At 30.6% G+C, this 23,546-nt stretch overlaps 4 protein-coding genes across 6 annotated transcripts; 3 read left to right on the forward strand and 1 right to left on the reverse strand.

Moving 5' to 3' along the window:
• Positions 1-5,559: 5,559 nt before the first annotated feature.
• Positions 5,560-7,910, forward strand: LOC105642312 (putative 2-oxoglutarate-dependent dioxygenase SLC1). The gene is made up of 5 exons (XM_012227114.4): positions 5,560-5,898; positions 6,042-6,347; positions 6,461-6,708; positions 6,938-7,286; positions 7,562-7,910. Exons 2-5 carry the CDS (start codon positions 6,048-6,050, stop codon positions 7,805-7,807), a joined length of 1,143 nt encoding a protein of 380 aa, XP_012082504.1. The 5' UTR covers positions 5,560-5,898; positions 6,042-6,047; the 3' UTR covers positions 7,808-7,910.
• Positions 7,911-8,574: 664 nt separating this feature from the next.
• On the forward strand, positions 8,575-13,237 carry LUT1 (Cytochrome P450 superfamily protein). Its single transcript, XM_089718498.1, has 9 exons — positions 8,575-9,353; positions 9,474-9,770; positions 9,864-10,061; positions 10,411-10,512; positions 11,438-11,578; positions 11,701-11,808; positions 12,048-12,130; positions 12,295-12,457; positions 12,816-13,237. The coding sequence occupies exons 1-9, from the start codon at positions 8,862-8,864 to the stop codon at positions 12,879-12,881; spliced, it is 1,650 nt and encodes a 549-aa protein (XP_089574624.1). The 5' UTR covers positions 8,575-8,861; the 3' UTR covers positions 12,882-13,237.
• Positions 13,238-16,774: 3,537 nt separating this feature from the next.
• LOC105642314 (O-methyltransferase family protein) lies at positions 16,775-19,906 on the forward strand. Of its 2 annotated transcripts, none has more exons than XM_020682566.3 (4): positions 16,775-17,326; positions 17,402-17,738; positions 18,128-18,192; positions 19,512-19,906. In XM_020682566.3, exons 1-4 carry the CDS (start codon positions 16,955-16,957, stop codon positions 19,818-19,820), a joined length of 1,083 nt encoding a protein of 360 aa, XP_020538225.1. In that variant the 5' UTR covers positions 16,775-16,954; the 3' UTR covers positions 19,821-19,906. The 2 variants fall into 2 exon arrangements, with proteins under 2 accessions (XP_020538225.1, XP_012082506.1); XM_012227116.3 differs by having other exon boundaries at positions 16,782-17,326; positions 19,521-19,906.
• Positions 19,907-20,426: 520 nt separating this feature from the next.
• On the reverse strand, positions 20,427-23,129 carry LOC105642315 (putative pectinesterase 14). Of its 2 annotated transcripts, none has more exons than XM_012227117.4 (5): positions 22,643-23,129; positions 22,380-22,551; positions 22,079-22,285; positions 21,262-21,512; positions 20,427-20,791 (listed from the first exon to the last, which is right to left on the reverse strand). In XM_012227117.4, the coding sequence occupies exons 1-5, from the start codon at positions 23,065-23,067 to the stop codon at positions 20,596-20,598; spliced, it is 1,251 nt and encodes a 416-aa protein (XP_012082507.1). In that variant the 5' UTR covers positions 23,068-23,129; the 3' UTR covers positions 20,427-20,595. The 2 variants fall into 2 exon arrangements, with proteins under 2 accessions (XP_012082507.1, XP_020538224.1); XM_020682565.3 differs by having other exon boundaries at positions 20,626-20,791; positions 21,255-21,512.
• Between the last annotated feature and the right edge of the window lie 417 nt (positions 23,130-23,546).

Here is a 23,546-nt window from a genome sequence, read left to right on the forward strand (position 1 = left end):
TTATTCGCATACACATAAGTATACGATAAACATTAACTTAAATTAAGAGTATTAACTCAATTATAATTTTAAATATTTAAAACAAAATGAAAAAACAAATATATTTTTTTAAGAATATTAATTTGTTTTGTGTTGGCCTAAAGAGGAGGTGGATATATAATTCCAACCAACCAGCCATCTTCATAAAGTTAGGATTCCAAGAATCTTCGTAAGTTCTTGTCACGACTAAGAGGTACTTAGATGGAAATACTTTTTCCAATTTTTTAATAGGTATTTGGATGGGAATGGAAAACTTTCAATGGCAGCCAATGTGTTATGGGAATGGAAAACTTTCAACGGCAGCCATTGCACACATTGGCTGCATTAAATTATAGCACGTGCTAATTGGCCATTAACAACCATTATAGAACAGCACTCCATTCTAGGAGGGGGGCAAGCAGCTGTAATGGACCCAGAATGTAAGATCGAGGGATTTTTAAAAAAAAAATCAGAGTCAAATTAAAAAATTAATGATTATATAAAGTAATTTTACTTCTAAAATATCTAAAACGATATGCTTTGATCGATCTTTCTTTTTTGTAAAATTGGTCGAGTGCTCTTCACTGCAAAAGTTATTATAAATTTGGTGAATGATATTTAAAGAGGAAAACTGCCCTAAAAAATTGATGAGATATCAAAGTCAAAACTAACAACATGTTAGTAGCATCATTAACAGTTTATGATAATGCTAATAAAAATATTTGATTAAGAGTTGTGCTAAATAGCATAAATTGAGTCAGATACAATTTTTACTACATCAGGTTAAAATATCTAAAATGTCTTCCATATGTTCATGCAGTCGATTTTGTTTGCATTATACGCACAAGAACATATTAAGTGTTTTTTTTTACTTTTTATACTTGTGATGATACCATTTGAATATTGTTTGCATATGTGAAATCTTGTGCAACAAATTAAGTTTTTAGGCACGTGATAAAAATCACCAATAACTAAACTTTGATTTGGATTGAATCTTCGTATCACTTTACAAAGTCAAATTTTTGATTAACCAAATCACTAACGCCTCGTTTGGTTCAAAATGCCTCGTTTCCCAGGAAGTATACTTCCGGGGAAATATATTTCTAAGGATATTATTCCTCAGAAAGTATAATTTATGTGTTTAGTATGCAAATCAACTTCTTAAGAAGTAAATTACTCTCAAACTATAAATTATAATAATATCCATAATATAAATTTAATTGGATTTAGTAATAGGATAAATTGCTAAATGCATTGCGCTTAACTAGGGAAGTCCTACACATATCTAAAGAGCTTACTTCCTTTGTAGGGAAGTTGATCGATGATCTACTTTCAGAAAGTAAAATTAATAATGTAAACCAAACACAAACATTTTATTCACTTCTCGGCAAGTTGCACTACTCTAGTCAATTTAACCCTAACCAAAGATCACCTAAGTTATTAGTATTTGATTGTGAACATTTCAAAAAAGAAAAAAAAAGTTAAATATGGAAAGTAATCTTATATATGTCTTCTTTGAAATCTAAAGAATTAACTTGCATAGACTCAATTTATTATTTCGTCCATAGATTAAACGAATGAAAAATGATTTTTTTTTTTATTTTATTGAAAGGAGGGTATTTATGACTATACATCGAAAGAGAAAAGACAAAGTAAAAATATTTTTTAAAAAAAATCTTATTTTCATTAATTTGGTCTATAAATGAAGTCATAAATTCAGTCTAAATAAATATAATCCCGTTATTTGAAAACTCAATCATGTGTTAGATAATCCTCCATGTATAGTCTTTCATGTATAATGTTTACTTGCAGTTTTTTCTATTCAGCTTTTTTTTTTTTTATATATATATAGAGAAAAGAAAACCTCCATGAGGTACCATACATGAGATGAGGATAAAATAAAAGCCCATAACATATTATGCCACGAAAAAACGAAAAAAAAAAAAAAAACAGTTGCATGTAATATAATAGCAATCGGTATTTCAAAATTCGACTATTCAAAATAAATTATATTAAAATAGACTCAAATACTTAATACTTGTATTACGTATTCCTACCTAAGATCCAATTTACTTAATTATTTTTTTCCTAAAATTAAAACCATGTTAATTAAATAATCATCGACCCTTTATAATTTATATATCCATCTCTTAAACAATACTATTGAGATGTGATACGAAAATAAATGAATAAATAATGTATATTATACACGTAATAAACATACAATATTAGGCAGCTGACGTGGAGAAACAACCATGCAACGAATGGGGAAGAAAGGACAAAAATATAATGTAACAAAGGATCAAATTCAAGGACTAGAGGAAGTGTTAGGGCCAGCTTGGCACTACCCTTAACTACACGCAAAATAGAAAAAAATACCTAAAATAATAAGGTAGGGTTGATATGAGAAACAAGTTGACTTGTAGAAGAGTGGTGTGTATTGGTCACTGGTGCCTCAAATGAATAATTTAAGGGCATAATGACCTAAGACTAAAAGGGCATTTAATAATTTAGAGAATTTGTTAGGGAACAATTTCTGTTTAATTAGAACTTGGATTTTCTACTACTGTCAGATCCTAACCTTATATACAAATAATGTAAGATCCAACAGAAATCAGCTACGTTTATAGATGAGTTGGACGAATTGTGAGTTGTTGAAAATTCAATTCGATAAAAACTCATTTGAAGTTATTTAACAAATTTACTAAATCAAGCCATTGAGCTCATTTAATAAACGAGTCGAATTCAAACTCAATTCATTCGCATGCAATCCAATTTTCTTGAGTCAAACGAAGCTTATGAGCTAGCTTGATAATTCAATATTCTATGTTGTTTTAGTTTAATAGATTTTGAGTTTGAACTCCAATCAGACTCGTTTATGATTATCGATTATCGAGTCGAACTCGAATTTAGCTATTTTTAAATGTTTTGAGCTAAAATTCACACTGACCAAAGACTAGGGTTAGTATAAACAGAAAGAAGATGTATGCATTGAAACAATTTAAAACTAGTTTTTGGGCCTAAGAACCTAATAGGCTGCCTCATATACTCATAGCATATATTATAATATTCAACACACATGCACGTTATGTAAAATTAAAAATGTTTTTAAGTCAACAGCTAATCCATATCTAAGATAAGCTAAAAGCCTAATGCATTTTGTTGACGAATCCTTCACACGTAAAGAGTTTCATTATTAGTTAATTATCTTTTAATTATTTTGATTAATTGTAGCTAAATGCCTAAATCCTTCTTTAGCTTAGCTGGATCCACATTCATCAATTTATCTGCTTTTAAGCGGATCTTCAATGCTAATGTGAATTGTAGCTAATGTATCATGTAAAATAGGAGATATGAATGATGATGTGATTGAATGTTTATTTATAGACAATGAATTTTAAAAAACTCTTTTTAATGTATAAGTTTTTAATTTTCTTCCATTCTTTTTTTTTCTTTCTTTCCTGGTCCTACAATTTAATATGCAACCAATCGCTAAAGAGCAATAAATGTTAACATTTTCTAAGAGACCCTCTAGAAATAGAAGGTGTAATAGACAATGTCTATTGATTTTTTTTTTTTTTTATACATCAGCTCGACATCCTAAATAGATATTAGTATTGGAGAGCATTTTTCAAAAAATTTTTCCATTTTTCTGATGTGGCAATTGAATAAGAGTAATCCACATTTGCATTAGGGATGCTCTAAGTACTCATGCAAACGTGACTAATGCATGATGCCAGCCATGCTAGGGGTGAGCATAATTGGTTTGGTTTGGTCTAATGGAATAGATTTCATAATGACCGAATCCGAATCCAAACCGCATAGTATGAAATCAATTCAATAAAGAACCAAACCAGATTGGTTCGGATTTGGTTATTCAAAACTGAATCATTTATTTTGGCATAAATATTAATTCAGTCAGTTATGTAAATAATCGAACCAAAAATCAAAAACTATTCAGTTATCACTATTCAAACCGAACAATAACTGAGCTCTTAAAATCTTAATCGAATCAAACCGAAATAAATCGGTTTATTCAGTCCGCACTGAATACTCACCACTAAGCCACGCTTCTTCGCGTATGTATAAATGTTGTAAGCTCGACATTATATATATAAAATTTTGAACAGAAGTACTAATTAGGGAAGCAACCAAAGAATGGTCTTTTTCTTCTTCTTTTTCAGAAAGAAGCAGCCAAGAAAGTTAACCCTAATAAATAGTCAGATACAGTGAACTCAGTACTTTAATTTCCATGCAAAGAACCTAATCTTAATTCAAAAATGATATTAATAGCAAGAAAATCATATCAGCCAAAATCTCCATAATAATAATATTAATATATATTTCAACATTTCAACGAAGAAAATTGATCAAGGACTCGTTATACTTTTTTTTTTTTTTTTTTTTTGAAAGTCTACGTGTAAACAAAGGAGATTATTGGTTGGTCGGTTGATCCGACGTAGTCACAGGCTTCCATTTCCTTCAACTATAGTTCTTAATTACTATGATTTTGTTGTAATTAATTATGAATTAAATATTAATTAATAAAAATCAGGTAGAAATAAAAACAAAAATATATTGCAAGTTGCAGACACTATAAGAGAGTTTCACACAACGATATTTTCTAACTTCATCATTATGTAATTGTCGTCATTGTATTGGATTTTACGAAAATGGCATATATTGAATAATTATAATAAGCCAATGTTGGAAATAGCTGTTTTTTGTCCTACTTAGTTATAGTGTATTGCTATTTTCTCCTACATTCAAATTAAATTAATTTTTCAATTATCGTTAATTAATTATAACTTTTTATATGATTATGATTACTTAAAATGAAAAAAAAATAATAATAATCGTAAATTTGGCCTAGAAATACACTTCATTTCCGCTTTTGAGATTATTTATTGATATTATTCAACTAATTTATGAAATTAAATAAGAAATTTTGAAATTGAATTGACTATTTACCTCTAGACAAGTCAGCACGTGCATTTCTTTAGTCGTTAATAATTAACCATAAATAGTAAAATTGAAGGGTTTTCAATTTCTTGTTCTAGACTTATCTCTAGCTATATAGCTAGGTATATGTTTATTTTTATTTTGGAAAAGAAATAATGCATATTATTTATTTATGATAGGCGGTCAAATTAAAATGGATTGCCATTTGCCAAATGAAGTTGTTAAGCCCCTTCCTTTTTGTACTTTTTTTGACCCCTATAAAGTAATTAGATGGAGAAACCATTAATTGATCTATTTTAGAACAATTATTCAATTAATTTTTTTAATAATTAAAAGGTTTAATCTCCTTAGACCATAGAGTATAAAGATTTTTAATCCTTTAAATAAAATATGCTTTTCGATATCAAATTTATATTCTCGTTCTCATGGATCTAATTAAATCTTTAAATTATAATTTGACTATATGTTAAAAAAAAAAAATCAACTCTTTAATTAAAAAAAAAAAAAACGATGACCCAAGATAGGAAATAAGTATATGTATAGGAAAGGAAATAGACCCTACTTAATGGGAGGCAAAAAGTCAGCCTGCAAAAGAAAATTATAGCAGAGAGAGAGAGAGAGAGAGGGAGGGAGGGAGAGTACGGTGGCTACCTTCAACATCAAAGGGTAGGACCCTACAAAAGAAAGACCGTTCTTGTGAGTCTTGACTGAATATTTGTCAACGGTTTGCTGATTTAGAAATAGTTTTCTGTTCAGTCCTTGGATTCATATAACCAAACCTGGTTTCTCCAAAACTATCTACTGTTGATATGCAAATCTCTCCTATATATCTCACCAGTTCCTTCTCCATTTTTCTCACAGTACTTCCCTCTCTTGTTTATTGTTTTTCAATCTGTGATAAACTTTTCCTATCACAAGGTAGCTATTTTCATTTTTTCTTTTAAGTATTTTCTTACCCTAAATTCATGCACACACTTCTACTTACTCTATTGTAAAACTTGTTCTTTTATATATATAAATAACATGATTTTTTTTTCCTTTTATATATGCATCACATGTAGGTCTACATGTGTCCTACAATGGCAATGACAAAGGAAAATGATGATGATGCCCTAGAAAGCCAATATCAAAAGGGAGTAAAGCGTTTATATGAGAAAGGCATCAATAAAGTTCCTGACAAGTACATATTGCCTGTTCAAGAAAGACCCAGTTATTGTGCTCAAGTTGCTGAATTACATAATAATGAAGAGATCAATAAGCAAAATCTTAAGTTACCAATTATTGATTTTGCTGAGTTACAAGGTTCAAACCGTCCCCAAGTCCTCAAATCCTTAGCTGAAGCTTGCGAGCAGTATGGATTTTTTCAGGTATACGAATATAATCTAGTTGGGATCGGATGTATACATTTTTTATTACTATTTTTTTCAATTTAATGTTCGAAAAAATGGGAAATGACTCTTTAATCTGCTAATGTGTGCAGTTAGTAAATCATGGAATTTCAAATGATGTTATCAGTGGAATGATAGATGCTGTTAAGAGATTTTTCGAGCTTCCTTATGAGGAAAGATCGAAATACATGACATCAGATATGAATGCTTTAGTTCGATATGGAACTAGCTTTAATCAAAACAAAGATAATGTGTTCTGTTGGAGAGATTTCTTGAAGCTAATGTGCAGTCCCTTATCAGATGTTCTTGCTCATTGGCCTTCTTCTCCGACAGACTTCAGGTGAGAGTTTTAAAATTTTCAAAAATTTAATTAGTTGAAGCCCTTAATTTATTCTCTCTGTGGACATCATTTGCTTATGTTATTTCCAAATACCATTATTTTAGCTACAAATAGTTGTTTGTCTCTTCTAATGCTTAAAAAATAAATCAAAAGCTTACTCGTAAGAATAATTTTTTTTGTTATGTGATAAATACATGTATGTAATAATTGTAATTTTGTGGTTAAGTAGGGATTTGGTAGCTACATATGCAAAAGAAACCAATTACTTGTTTCTAAAAGTAATGGAGGCCATGCTACAGAGCCTATTACTAGGAACCAACAAGAACAAGGAGACAAAAGAAGATGATGAGATAATGAAGGAATTTGAAGTTGGTAGCCAATTAATGGTGGTCAATTTCTTCCCTCCATGTCCAGAACCTGATCTTACATTAGGAATGCCTCCTCATTCTGACTATGGGTTCTTCACACTTCTTCTCCAAGATGAAGTTGAAGGCCTTCAAATTCGATATAAGGACAAATGGGTCACAGTTCAACCAATCCCTAATGCTTTTGTTGTCAATGTTGGTGATCATCTTGAGGTGAGTTTACTAATAAATTCATAATCTTTATAATACTTCGAAACAACTACTGTTTTAGTAGCGTTTAATTGTTTGAGCAGCTGTTCATAAAACACTAAAAGTTAAATGTTATAGAGGTTAATCTTTAGAAGCTAGTTCAAACGCTATGTTACCGAACACTATAAAAAATAGCGTTCAGCATTTTAATCCGCTACTTAAAAAGTTGTCACCGAACGTGGTCTTTCTCTGTGTTCATGCTAATTAATGGAGGTTTTTTGGAATTGGGTTTGTTTCAGATATTTAGCAATGGGAAGTATAAAAGTGTACTGCATAGAGTTAAAGTGAACTCAGCTAAGGCTCGCATTTCGGTGGCTTCTTTGCATTCTCTTCCATTCAGGTGCACGGTAAAGCCATGGCCAAAACTCATAGACGAAGCTAATCCAAGGCGCTATGCAGATACAAATTTTGCTGCTTTTCTTGATTATATATCATCCCGTGATCCCAAGAATAAGGAATTCTTGGAGTCTCGAAAATTATTATGAAAAAAAAAAAAAAAGAATATGTAAGTTGACTTTTGTAGTACTTAGAGAGTTGTTCCGCTGAATACAAATATGACTTATCACTTAAGCTATATTTAGTTAGATGCAATGCAACGTAACACAATTAAAAATATTATTATAATTAAAATTATATTACATGTAATCGTCATTTCATTATTATATTTATTTGTTGATATTTAATGTAATTAGCGCACCACAGCCACCAGGACCTACTCCACTACTTTTTCTAGACGATAGAAATTGTAATTTCTCACAAAAGTACATACTTGCTATTGAGAAAAGAAAGAAAAATTGCAAAGTTCATAAAAAAAATTAACATATAATAAGAGGAAATTTTCTCTGCAATTGTTAGTGAATTTCGGCTAAACCTTCAGTATTGCATTACTTCAGCTAATGAAAAACCATATGTAAGATTTATTTTTCCTCCAATCGTAAAATAGACCTATTTTTAAATTTTTTTGATCAAAATTTTAAATTTAATTTGTTTTTATGCAATTGAATAGCTTCACAAATTTAGAGTGTCTTAGTCATTAAGATTACATTCTAATTTATTTTTTAAGATGGAATTGCAAATGGCGAAATTGAAATTGGTAAACTAAAGTTTGAAATTTATGTTTAGCCTCCATTATAACTGTTTATAAATAATGAAAAATGAGAAACAATTATAGCAGAAAGAAAAGGAAGATGCCGAATTTAAAAGACGGAGTCACTGAGATAGGAAGCTTTTGATTGTATTTTTCATCTGATAAGGAGGCTGTACAGAAAAGCGTGAGAACAAAACGCAGCTGTTAAGAATAACAACTTTGCTTAGTCAGCAAAATCAGTTACACCTGTGAAGAGAAAAAATAAATTATCAATTCTATTAAACGGTGCGTTTTTCCAGCCAATCTAAAAGACTACGTGTCTGATCCACTCCGCACCATTCACCCGATCACCATAGCTTGGCTACTATGGTGAATCCCAGATAGAGGGAAGAAGAGATAGCAAAGACCCATTAACAACGTTGCCACCGTTTTGGCTAATTTCTTTGAAGGTCATGGCTTCTCTCTCCTCTATCTCTCTCCCTACATTCTCTATTTCTAAACCTACTGCCACCACCAGCACTCTCATTCCAAAACCTCACTTTCTCATCATTAAATCCTCTCTAGAGAACAAAACACCAAAACCCGCTTCAGATACTGCAAAACCCAGTTCTTGGGTGAGTCCAAATTGGCTCACTTCTCTAACTCGGACTCTCACATTAGGCCAAAACGATAATTCAGGCATTCCTATAGCTAGTGCTAAGCTTGAGGACGTATCTGATCTTTTAGGCGGTGCTCTGTTTCTTCCTTTGTTTAAATGGATGAATGAATATGGTCCCATTTATAGGCTTGCAGCTGGCCCAAGAAATTTCGTGGTGGTTAGTGACCCTGCGATTGCTAAGCATCTATTGAAGAATTATGGCAAGTATGGTAAAGGTCTTGTTTCTGAAGTATCCGAGTTTCTGTTCGGGTCGGGTTTTGCCATTGCCGAAGGACCTCTTTGGACGGTAATGTAGTCTTTCTCTTGGTTTATTTTTCTCTTAAGTAGCTAGTAAAGCAGTTAACTTGAATTCTTTCAGTATGTGGGTATTAGTCTTATTTGAGAATGAAATTCTGGGTTGTGATAGGTGAGGCGTAGAGCTGTGGTTCCATCACTGCACAAGAAGTATTTGTCTATTATAGTTGATAGAGTATTTTGCAAGTGTGCTCAAAGATTGGTTGAGAAGCTCCAACCAGATGCTTTAGAAGGCACTGCTGTTAATATGGAAGCAAAGTTTTCTCAATTAACTCTTGACGTTATTGGTCTTTCAGTTTTCAATTACAATTTTGATTCCCTTACTGCTGATAGTCCTGTTATCGATGCTGTCTACACAGCACTAAAAGAGGCAGAGGCTCGTTCCACGGATCTTTTGCCATATTGGAAGGCATGTAGTTTGTTGTGTGCTTTTGTTTTACTTTTCTTTTATTAATCTTACCTCAGCTTGGGCATATTACTATTTTTGTTCTTCTTGCTGTAGGTTAAAGCTTTATGTAAGATAATTCCTAGACAAATAAAAGCTGAAAAAGCAGTTACAGAAATTAGGCAAACGGTTGAAGAACTTATTGCAAAATGCAAGGAGATTGTGGAGGCTGAAGGTGAAAGAATAAATGATGAGGAATATGTAAATGACACTGATCCAAGTATCCTTCGTTTCTTGCTTGCTAGCAGGGAAGAGGTCTTTCCCTCCCATCACCTCCTTTTTACTTAAGAAGTGCTTTGAACTGCTTTCTATATGTTTTAGCTAAGCTTGCAATAGTTATCAAGTGCAACCTGTTGTATGATAATTGCCTATTTCTAACTTGTTATATTTATTCTGTTTGCATTTTCAAGGAGCCGTAATTCTATAACCATGTGCTTCTATTTATAACTGCAAAATTAAATAAACAAATGGATAATACAATGCATGAAAATCTGCTGTTAGTTCTATAGTGGGATTATATTTGTAATGCTCTCTCTTTCTCTCTTTATATATTCTTTTATTTGCTCCTTTCTTGGTTCTTATATGATGGCCATATATGTTTTAGGTTTCAAGTGTCCAATTACGAGATGACCTGTTATCAATGTTAGTTGCTGGTCATGAAACAACTGGTTCGGTGTTGACTTGGACATTGTATCTTCTAAGTAAGGTATTCTATCTATTCACACTGGTAAATATCGGTTGATGCTCAAATGGAAACTTGTCAACAAGCTAAGAATTTGACTAAAGAATAATAACGGGACTCTGATTTGTGGATAGCACAAGTATATAATTGAACTTGAAATTATTGTTAAGCTATATATATATATATATATATATACTGGCCAAATTTCCCTTTATTTTTTCCCTAAAATGAAATTATTTTACTCATCCACGCATAGTCTTTGAATAAGCTTGATCTTGAACTGCCTATCTCCCTGAAGTGTAGGATGAAAGAATATTACTTTAATCACCAGTTAACTTGAGTAGATTGTCTTAAACTACTGATGTAACAATCTACGAAGAAAGTAATGATCAATGATGCGAATTTTCATAAAACGGGGATTAAATTATTCCATTATAGGCACAAGACTTGGGCAACCTGGTAATGATTGAGGGGTCAATCTGGGTTGGAGCATTTTCATATGATGTAAATGTGAGTCTTTGCACTTTTTCGTGCAGTATTTGTTGTGAGTAACGATAAAGAGCGCCTTAGTTTTTGGGTAAATCAGTGATACACTGATAGTCTCCCTTAATATTAGGTTGATATTGATTTTCCTATTTGTTTCATCTCTTTGATCTGTATTGCTTATAAATAATATTCCATTTGGATACCTGTTTCTGGCTTTTAAGTCAAAAATCATGTGATAATGATTGATAAATAAATCGTACTTCTGTGTGAATCTTTTGCAACAATTTTTTTTTTCTCTTTTTTATAGCTTAAACAATGACCAACCTTGTGATCCTTTTATCTTTCCTCAAGTTTTTAGAACTTATTATATGAGTCCTTGTTTGCTAAGCTGTTAGTTTTAGTTATTGAGAATCTCTGTTTTTCCCCCCCTTAGAAAAGAGTATCTCTGTTCTTAATTTTGCAGGATTCCTCCTCATTATTGAAGGCTCAAGAAGAGGTTGACCGAGTATTACAAGGAAATCCTCCTCGCTACGAAGATATAAAAGATCTAAAGTTTTTGACACGCTGCATTAATGAGTCACTGCGTCTCTACCCACATCCTCCTGTAGGTTGCAACTCAGTTCCCTTTTAGGTGAACTGTAATTGGATTAACAAAGCAAGGGACTTAAGGTGCATAACATCTTTTTTTTTTTTCTATTGATGTTTTACCCTTTAAAATTCTTGTAGGTTTTATTAAGAAGAGCTCAGGTTGCTGATGTGCTTCCAGGAAATTACAAGGTTAATCCTGGTCAAGATATAATGATTTCAGTATACAATATCCATCATTCCTCAAAGGTATTTCTTTATGTTCTGAACTTTCAGTTTAGATTTGGAACTGTGGCTAATTTAAGATACAACTGTTTGATAACTGAACAATCAAATTTGCTTCTTTGATTATATGAAAGTTCTTATGTTGCAACTTTTTAAATGGTGAGGTTCTAGTTTAGGATCAATTTTCATTTTCATGGAATTGAAGGGTGATTTCATTGAAGGAATTTCATTCTTATGGTATTTTTGTGGTATAATTTGACAAGGTCTGGGAGAGAGCCGAAGAGTTTGTGCCAGAAAGATTTGACTTGGAAGGGCCAGTGCCTAATGAAACAAATACAGATTTCAGGTATTTGTTCCTTCTTGTTCTTTGTTATGTTGCTTCTCTCTCCCCCTCTCTCCTGAAAATATGCACTCTTTTTGGTCTTAAGTTCAGTTGTTAATTTTTTTCCTTCAACATTACCTAATTTGCATAATTTAGCTTCTAAAACATCTGCACATTATTTATCGCAGGTTTATTCCTTTTAGTGGAGGACCTCGTAAATGCGTTGGTGACCAGTTTGCTTTACTGGAGGCCATAGTTTCCCTTGCAATTTTTCTGCAGAACATGAACTTTGAGCTGGTTCCTGATCAAAAAATCAACATGACTACTGGAGCAACAATTCATACAACAAATGTAATTATTGCATATCAGCATGACATAAATATACAATCATTCTCCGAGCAGATTAACAAACATGTTAAAATCAAAATAATAAATTCGCAAGTGCTATGCATTAAGGTGTTGATGACATTCAGCTAACAAGGTAATTTGTATTTGGCAAGCAACTTGTTCGAACAAAACTACCAATCAATCGTTTGAATTCCAATACTGTAAATAACCATTTGGTGTTTGTGGCAATTCTTGTCATTAATGTAACTGTGATGCTGCTTTAGTTTCCCAGATTTAAGACGACGATAATAAAACAGGAAGTTAGTTACTTCACAGTAAATGAATATACGAGCTGTCTTCTAATTGTGTTTTGCTGTTGCAGGGCTTGTACATGAAACTCAGCCAAAGAGAAAAAGCTAATGCCTTTGTCTCATCTTCTGTGAGGTAAGCTATAAAACTGTTGATATACATGTATACATTAATGGCAACCTGTATAGCACGAGAATGTGAGGACTGATATGATTCTGTCATTGATGTTAAGGGAAGTTTTGTAGTATCATTTTTTAACTGGACAAGTGACACCTTCTATGATTTGTCATTTATGTGCCATCACTGGAAATATTACTATCACCAGCAACACAAGCATGTGGCCAATTCAGGATTTTCGACACAAGCATGTGGCCAATTCAGGATTTTTCCTAGGACTATAATTTTGCAGAATTACAAGACAATAGCTGATAAAATTTTGTAATTTTTTATAATAATTTGTAAGTGTTTCTTTTTAAGGTATTGATATTTTGTAAATACTTTTTAGTAACTAAAGTTTTTTTTTTTTGGACAAGAAAGTGATAGTTTATAAGACAATAGGTCGGAGTCCAATTGTCAATATTTTATAACACCTCCTAGTAATAATTCGTTAAAAGTGTTTTTTTTTTTTTTTTTCTCTAAAGTTGTCGGATTATAAAAAAGAATTATTTTTTGCAAAATGTTTATTTACAAAATAATAAATCAAATAGGCGATATTGTAAAATTTTCTAATATTTCAGAAAATAATTAGTTTTTGTAATAAAAAGGTGGAATATATTATTTAATTTCTAAATTTTGATGAAAAAACTTTGTGGCATTTTGAACTTTAAAATCGCCTTTTTAGCATCATGAACTTCATTTTTTATAATAATTTCATATCTCCTTGCCTTAAAAACAACTTTCCTAGTTTTTGGTTTTTAGTTTTATATATATAATTGATTTGTCATGTGGTTAACATAAAATTTAAAATAAATAATATTTATATTTTTTAATTATCTAATAATAAATGTTTAATCGATTTAATTTTATAAATTGAGATACTCAATGCTTCAAATAAAATGTTTAGTAGGTCTAATTCTATAAGTTATCCAAAAAATAACTATTTTCCGAACAAATAAAACAATGGAAAAATTAATCTGATGTGCGGTGGTGGATTAAAATATGACAAAAGAGAACTTCGCAATTCACAAATTCATTAACTTTGAGCTTCTGAATAGGCTCAAGCTGTTTGGAAGACGAGAGAATTATAGCAATACATTTTTTTTTTTCGCTCCTTTAGTTTCAATATATATATATATATATATATATATATATATATATTAAACGATAGCACTATTGTTAGGAGCGGAGTTAGATGATTTACTGGAAAAATGAGAGAACTGAGGGAAATGAGAAAAGGGGAAAAAAAATAAAGACGAGGACAATAAATTAGGTTAACCTTAAAGCTGAATGGATAAGTAGAAAGAGAAAGAAGGATTCGGATGATTGGATTTGGAAATTTTTAAAAAATTATGGATAAATTTTTATAAAATTTGGAAATTTTAGGTGAGAAATGATGAAATTTAGCGACAAATTACCAATAAATTAACAATAAATTATCGATAAAATATTTTAGTCGCTAATTATTGGTATTTAACGACATAATAGCAACAAAATTTGAAAAAATGAAAACTTTCCGCAAGATCAATTTTACCTTCAAAATTTAGCTATAAAAAATTTTTATTGCTAAATGCCGAAATTTTATGTTTAAATACCAATTTCCTTCTTTTTCTCCTCCTCCTCTTCTTCTTCTTTCTTTTCTTCTACTACAATTTTTTTTTCCTTCCTTTCTTTCTTCTTTATTATTATTATTATTATTATTATTATTATTATTATTATTATTATCATTTTTTTCTTTAATTTTTACTTTTTTTGTGCTTTTTTTATTAATTTTTCTATATTTAGTTTAGCTATTAAAGTTTAATTAGATGAAGGCCAGCACATTATGCGGTTATTTTTATAAATATTTAATAGTGCAAAATGTAAAATTTAAATATATAAAGCCATGATATTTAATTAAATTCAATAGAATCAGCAAACCTTTGAGTAATAACATACAATATTATATTATTTATTATATGATAATTTAAATTTGCATAACAAAAATTATGGTATATTACTATTTTTTTAATACAAATAATTTATTATGATATTTTAAAATTTTAAAATAATTTATTATATAGATAATGAGATATAGATATATATAGAACATTAAACTAATTTGTTACATTGAATATTAAAATATTTTATAAATAGATCCAAATTATTTAGTTGTGATCAATAACTGTAATCTACCTGCTTTTATTAATCAATCAAACTTTAAATGTGATTAGTTTGGTGAATTATCCTTTTCTTCTCTCAATAATAATTTCATGAATTTATTTTATTTCTAAGATCAATTTATTAAGACTTATCACAAATTCTTATTACATATTAAAAAAAATACAAATAACTTTTTTTCAACCTAATTAATCTTTTACAATTTAAAGCTCAAATTCATTATATCAATTAAAAATATAAAAATAATTATAAAATATCAAACTTTTCATATTTGTTTATTGTATCACCAAATAAATTTTTATATCCAAGGTTAGGAAATTTAAATTTAAAATCAATATTATTACAAAAATTTTATTTGAATAGTGTTTGGATTTTTAAACGAGATTGAAATTGGTTAAATTTTCCTAAAATTAGGCTAGTATTTGAGTTATTATATATTATTTTTTATTTACTTTTTTTTTTCAATATGTTTTGATTAATGCTTAAAAATCACATGAACAAAATTATTTTACACCCTATCCATGGATTCAAAATGGGTGCATCACTCCTTGATTTCAAAAAGAAAATTATTGCATTATATATACAAAATCGAAAAATAAAATAAGTGGACAAAATTTCATCTTTTGTGATTCAATTTTTTCACTCCTGATCACACTTTGAGTTACTAAGAACGCTATTTGATAACCCAATATTGAAGAATTGACACAAATTATAAAAATAAATAATAGATAAAATTTTATATTTTGTGATCTAATGTTTTCAATCCTGATTCCGCTTTGACAATACTTGTTGATAACTCAATAATGAATAATTTGCCTTTAAAAACTGTAAAAAAAATTTTAAAAAACAGAAAAAAAAAAGAAGAAAAAAAAGACATCATATCATACCTTTGCCTTAAAAAACTGCAAAAATAAAAAATAAAAAAAAATGAAAAAAGAAAAAGAAGAAAAATAGATCATACCTCAATTAAAGGATCATATTTTATTATTTTGAATTATATAAGATATCAATATAATTAATCGAATTTTAGATGTTTAAAAATAATAATTTTTATCTTATTTTTTGGCCAACCAAATTAGAATGTAATTTTTGATTAAAAAAATTTAACTATACCCTTTTTAAATTAAAATCCGAATAATCTAGATATATTTATTTAAAATAAATTCAAAAAAATGTAAAAATTTTCAATTGCCTCGTATTATATATATTATTTAAAATAATAATATTTAAGTTCAATTATAAATTATAATAATATTAATAAATTATTATTAATATTTAATAATTTATATAATAATATAATGAAATAAAATATAAATATAATTAGAGATAATAAGATAATAATAGTAAAAATTTAAAATTTAAAATGTTTAATTATTTGTATATATTTATCTATTAAAAAAAGTAAAAAAAAACATCAAATCAAATTATAAAAATATTATATATTTTTTAAATTAAAAATTTTTTAATTTATTAAGACTAAAATTAATTTAAAATATTTTAAATTTTACAAAAATAATATCAGTAACTTCATTATTTTTTTTATTTCCACCTTTATATATAGTATAAACATATACATATAGATTGTCGTACTGAAATAGCAGGATTGCCCGTCTTAATAAAATTTATTTAGGTAACGCCTTTTTTGAAAGAAAACAAAAAGAAAGCAACAAAAATTTAATTTATTTTTTTTTCCAAAGAAGTAAAAATTACTCACGGAAAAGATATGATTGGAAGGCTATGGCAACTTCTTCGACCATTCAAGTAGCTCGGGAACTGCCCGTCTCTGCCAAAAATTACCTAAACGCTCCTCCATTTCTACGAATTTTCTTTACTCACTCCACTTTATCCACTTCTAAAACCATATCAAAATTCAAAACCAAGAAAAATCGAAACTGAATGGCCATGGAAGACGAGAGCTCCGAGAGCAGGAACAGAGCAAGGCTAGCCATATTAGAGCTAGCCAACATGATAAGCGTTCCTATGTCTCTCAATGCCATCGTGCGGCTCAACGTCGCCGACGTCATCTGGCAAGGCGGAGCCAACGCTCCACTCTCCGCTTCCGAGATCCTCGCACGCGTCCACCCTTCCGGCGGCGATCCAGAGAATCTTCAGCGCATCCTCCGTATGCTCACAAGCTACGATGTCTTTACAGAACACGTTAATTCCGATGCCACCGAAAGGAGATACTCTTTAACGGAGATCGGAAAAACGCTTGTCACCGACAGTGAAGGCCTTTCCTACGCATCTTACGTTCTCCAGCACCACCAGGTATCAATACATAGTAGTTTTTCTAAATTTATTGTGTAAGATGGTGCCAAATCTTGATTAGTTATTTGTAAACAGGATGCACTGATGAGGGCCTGGCCGTTAGTGCACGAGGCCGTGGTGGATCCGACGACGGAGCCGTTCGTAAAGGCCAATGACGAGCCTGCGTATGCTTATTATGGTAAGCAGCCAGAAATGAACGGTTTGATGCAAAAGGCAATGTCAGGTGTATCTGTGCCGTTCATGAAGGCCATATTGAATGGCTACGATGGATTTCAAGGTATGGAGAAATTGGTCGATGTAGGCGGAAGTGCAGGAGATTGCCTTAGAATGATACTGAAGAAATATCCAAACATACGTGAAGGAATCAATTTTGATTTGCCTGAAGTTGTTGCCAAAGCACCAAATATTCCTGGTGAGCTTGATTTATTTTTTAACTGTTCCAAATCAAAAAACATGAACCAAAAATTAAAAGAAAAACCTCTCAAATAATAAAATCCAATCAAATTAGATTGAAAATGGTATAGTTTTTGGAATCGATTGATTTCAGTTTTAATCAGTTCAGTTCTAATAAAGTTTCGATTCAAATGATTTAAATACAATCCTTTCATTAGTGTTAAATTTAGATTTCAAACTTTTAATCTTGTGTAAAATTATTAATCTCTAGTTGAATCCGATTCTGTAGATTCAATACAGTGGACACAACCTCCAAGTTTTTAGTATATAATAACATATAAGATTATATTGTGGACTGTTAGGTCATCTCTTGCATTAAATACTGGAACTATTGATTTGATCCTGCAGGTGTTACCCACGTTGGCGGTGATATGTTCAAATCAATTCCATCAGCTGATGGCATATTTATGAAGGTGAGTCATCACTTCACACACTTTCTTCGTGCTGCAATCTGTTGCCTGCCTGCCTATTGTTGGGTCGTTTTCCTATGCACTGTACATGTATAGTCAGAAATGGCTTTGACAAAAACAAAACAGTAACTGACAACCTGAGACGAGATTACAAAAATTTTCTTATTTTTTAATCAAAAGTTTTGAATTCCAACTCTAAATATGAAATCAGTCAGAATGCCTAATAATTTGAAAAAAGAAAGGATAAGTAATGGTAAATGTTGTGATAAGTGTTGATAACAGGTGTTTATATTGCTTGATTTTCTTGTCTTATAACGAGCTTTCTATCTTTTTAAAAAATAATTCTGTTTTATTTTAATAAATTTTTTTTTTCGCAATTGGATATTAAACTTTCATCACCTTATTCTAAAAATCAATAATTTTTTGCTCATGTTGACATAGGAATATGATTTTATTCTTCTTATGTTTAATTAGTCAAATTAAAACAAAAAGAGCTCATTTATGCTTTTACAGTAGTTTTTATTCAATAAATATTTATCGCTTTGAGAATATTATGGAGTAATTAAAGAATTTTTATAATTTTGTCCTTATATATTAAACACAAACTATTTCTATAATTTTTTAAAACCATATTTAATCAAATAAATAATGAGATAAATGGTAATTCAGTCAATTTAATGAAGATTTTATTGTAATTGAGGAATTAATTGCTTTTTTAGTTGGTATATAAAAATTTTAAGTGGTTTATGGATGAAGGAGATATCAAGAACATTAATTATTTTATAATTTTTTAAAATTATACTTAATCAAATAAATTATGTGAGATAAAGACTAATTTAGCCCAATTAGTGAACATTTTATTATAATATAAAAATTATTTATTTTTTTAATCATCGCATAGCATATATTTATAGTGGGATGAAGCATATTTTACGGGAATAGATGAGTATCACTTTCCTATTGCCTGCCCTTGAAATTGACCAGTTTATTGATAATAGTAAATTATTACGTGCATATCACTTTCTTATGGTTATGGTAATTAATAAGCACAAAATTGCAGAATATGGCAACCATCAGTATCGCAAGTCATTTTTGACTTAATGCATAAAGACAATTAGGAGAATTTGGCACCTGTCAATATCAGAACAGCCGAAAAGTTTAGAGAACTATAAAAATAATCCGTCAAAAATTTAAGATTAAATTTATACATTAAGCTTTTTTTTTTTTTAATGAAAACTTTACAATAAGGATTTTTTTTTGCTACTCTAGTATTTCTTTGCTTTAAAAACCCATATAATTAATGTTATTTATTTACTTTTGAGGCATGGCAGTGGGTATTGACGACATGGACAGATGAAGAATGCAAGCAGATAATGGAAAATTGTTACAAAGCACTTCCTGTGGGTGGGAAGCTAATAGCGTGTGAGCCAGTGCTGCCAAAGCAATCAGATGATAGTCATCGGACAAGAGCTCTCTTAGAAGGCGACATTTTTGTTATGACTATTTATAGGGCTAAGGGTAAGCATAGGACTGCAGAGGAGTTTAAGCTATTAGGTCAGTCTGTTGGCTTTTCTCATTTCCAAGCTTTCTATATCGATTATTTCTACACTGTCTTAGAGTTTCATAAATAATGAATCAATTGCGTATGTCTAATGGTTTAGGACAAAGACATATTAATGTTTTAAAATCAGTACTAATTTAGGATTTTTCTTATTTATTTCTTTATCTTTTAATTAATAGAGAAATCTACTAATACGAAATGATATTATGGACTATATGACAAATTCGGGATCGCTGGCTAAATCCACCGAATTGGTGAAACTCGTGGTGGAAAGAATTAGAATCCGACAAATATGTGGGCCCAATCAACAGTTGCAGGTTTAAATCGAGCCCAAATGTATGGGCCTAATTTCAGGCCCTAAGCCTATGAACATGTCTCGAGTCTAATTCATTTATTAGACATCAAAGTTAGTCGAGCTTGACAATACATATACACACAGCTCCATCCACGTCACTAACTGCTTCGAGAAAATAAAAATGAACCTGAAAATTGCTCATCCGCTCATCATGATTCATGAATGGTAGTTTGAGATGAGATAATTTTCAATTGCTGAAGCCTAAAAGAAAATAATATGATTAGACAGAAACATCATGTTAATTAGATACCTTTCTTAGGTTGTAAGTTTGGTGTTCCTTTATCAATAAAAATAAATAAATAAATAAATAAAAAGTCTTCCGAAAATATAAACATTAATTTTTATCCTTCAATTATTTATCCTTGATATAGGATATAAATTTCTAGCTTCACTCTGAATTATACACGTGTCTATACAATGAAAATGACTTCTATCTCCCTCACTCTAATTAAATTATTACATACCTATATTATTGAGTAAATTGATTTCTTCATATAAATTCTTGGTGTATATCATTATCAAGAAAGGTGGATATAAGGTCTGGATGAAGCCACGTATATCCATCTATGAAAGAAATGTCCATGTAAGGAGCTGCTTCATAATGAGTTAATTGCTTCCCATATGATACTCTATGTGTATAGTTTGCTCCAGGTCCATAACACTCATACTCTCCAAAGAACACTGTCCTACAAATTTAAAAAAAAAAAAAAAAAAAAAGGCATATCATCAACAAAAAGCATCAGAGATTATGATAGAGAGAAATAAAGGGCAAGATATAGAAAATAGAAGGTAAATTGTTTTCATGGTCACTTAATTTTATTCTGATTTTCACTGTAATTATAGTGTCACTGAAACTTTTATTTTACCTGATTTCGATAATCCGAGTCTATTTTTATAAAATAAAATAATAAAAAAAAAGAAATAAAGGTTTCTTCAATTTAGTTCTTAATTAATTTGAAATCATAATAAGTCGGATTTCTACATTATGTACTAAATTTAGTATATCTCAAGTAACTGTAATAAAATGAAAGTTCAGTAATCAAATGAATAGTAATTTTTAAAAAGAAAATAGAAAATAGAGAGTGACCATTAAAATAATTTAGCCATAAAAGAAAATAAAGGGGGGAGGAATTAATGAGTAGGATCAACCACAGACTGGTCTCTAGAAGGGTCACTCCAATCATTCCAAGCATCTGGAGAAACAACATTGGACATGTAAGTTTTAGAAAAAACAACAGTAGCATAAGCACCCCAAGCTCTTCCAAGCCAAACTTTCCCACTTCCATCAATTCTACAACCCACAAAGGAAAATCCAGTTTCTTCAATAATGGATTCCCTTGCTTGAGCTGTAATTGCTCCACTTACTCCTGCTTTTGGAGGTTTTGCTGTGGAACTGATTGTGCATCCCTGCCATCACCAATTCCATTTCAAGGAATATATATAAAAATGCTAACAAAGAATTACCCCAGCAGCTCACAAGCGGCCTGGGTCATTTACGGCTCCAGATTCGGATATATATGACCAAGGACAGACGCAAGCTTAAGGTGCGAGGGATCCCTTGTCCCTTGACAATTTTTTTTTTTTTTTAATCTAATTCAATTTTACTATATTTTATTTCATTTTTATATTATGCATTCCTCAAAATACATGAATCCTTAAAAACTCACGTTTTATAGTCCATATCAAAATAGATGAATCTCCCAGTTTTGAGTCCTGCATCCGTCCGTGTATGACTCATTGTGCAAAAATTTATTGGTATCGAAAGAACAACCTCTTTTAGAAGCTAAGAAATAGCACTTTTATATAAAATGCCAAAACCTGAAGGATATATATTTAGAACAACTATGCAAATACTACGTCAGGATGGTTGAGAAAACATGGGCACTTGCATGATCTAGTGCCCATGTTTTCTCAACCATTGATTTAAAGATGAACAGTTTTCTCAACACTTGATTAATTAATAATTAATGTACCTCAAAAAGTGACCTAGCATTTCCAAAAATGAAATCGATAGATCCTTGAATGAAGCATTCTTTAAAATAATGCCTTCCATGATCATCATGAAGAGTGTCTTGAGCTCCATAAAATCCACACCAATAAAAGGCTGCTTGATCAGCTGCTACTCTAAGTGCCACTGCCTGACCTCCCACTACTCCTGGAGATGGATTAGGAGCTGCATTCTTTTTGCACCAACCAACATTATATTATTTTCATTTTTCACCATTATTAGAGAAGCTAAAAGCTTTAGAAAAATAAAATATGAATGATATATACCTTAAAGCTAATATTGTAAGCTGTGAAGTTAAGTGCAAAAATGGCAACTGAAGCACTGTAGACAGTTCTTCCAGTTGAGTTTGCAGTGTCATTCCATTCTATGGCAGTGTTGAGATAACCTTGTCCTTGAATTATTAAGTTTGTTTTGTTAGTATGAACTATCACCTTCTCCCTGCCATCATATAGTATTTGTCAAATTCATATATATATATATATATATATATAGAGAGAGAGAGAGAGAGAGAGAGAGAGGAGAAAATGACCTGTAAGTACCAGAATCGATTATGATAAGAGTTGGAGAGGATTTGAACTCTGGAACAGCATCTATAGCCTTTTGAACACTGCTAAAATTCCCACAACCTTTCAAGTCTACTGTCAATATACTAGAAGTAGAAACTTTATGTTGGCATATAAGCTTTCTGAAACGGTATATAAGCCTTTTCTGATCACATTTGACCTTCCTCCGGTGGTGGTGATGGTGGTGTCTAGACAAGATCCTCGCCAAGGTATCCTCTAGGCCAGTTCTCTCAAATACCCTTTTAAGAATGTGAAGTTGAAAACTATTTTGAATAGTTAGAGGTACGCTTGCTGAAAAAGGGGAAGGAGGAATTGCATAGAAAGAAATTGTAATGGAAAATAGAGCAATACCAAAGGCAAAGAGCCAAAAGGAGAAACTTTTGATTCTCATAGTTGAAAGGTGAAGTGTTTGTTAGAGTTTGTATTCTGCTTTTGGAGGAAATTATAGAGGAAGGAGTGATGAGAATGTGTATATATTTTATGTGAAGGTGCAAGTGATGATTGCCGTGGGTTATGAGGAATGTATGTTTTTTTTTTTTTTTTTTCCTGATGATTATGATTAGACCTTCCTGCTTTAAAAGTAATGGGCAGAAATAAAGGGAAATGGGAAGAATTCAAGTTTGGAATGTGCATAGGTTAGACCTAGAGAGAAAAGAGGAGGTTTTGGTCATCATGAAAGGAGGGTAAGCGCCTGTTTTGCATGTGAACTTAGATTAGATTTGAGTTTGTCAATCATGATTAGAGCATTCTCAATTGGCAAATAGCAACTTCTTTATTGTATGTGGTGCAAATTATGCTAATGGTTAAAGATGTGCATTACGCTTCATCAAAACCTTTCAATTTTGGGATGACCACAGCACACATTGATGT

Source organism: Jatropha curcas, chromosome 2 (assembly GCF_041381405.1).
Source record: "Jatropha curcas cultivar XTBG-Jc1 chromosome 2, XTBG_Jcur_1.0, whole genome shotgun sequence".
In the NCBI taxonomy this organism is placed as follows: Eukaryota; Viridiplantae; Streptophyta; class Magnoliopsida; order Malpighiales; family Euphorbiaceae; genus Jatropha; species Jatropha curcas.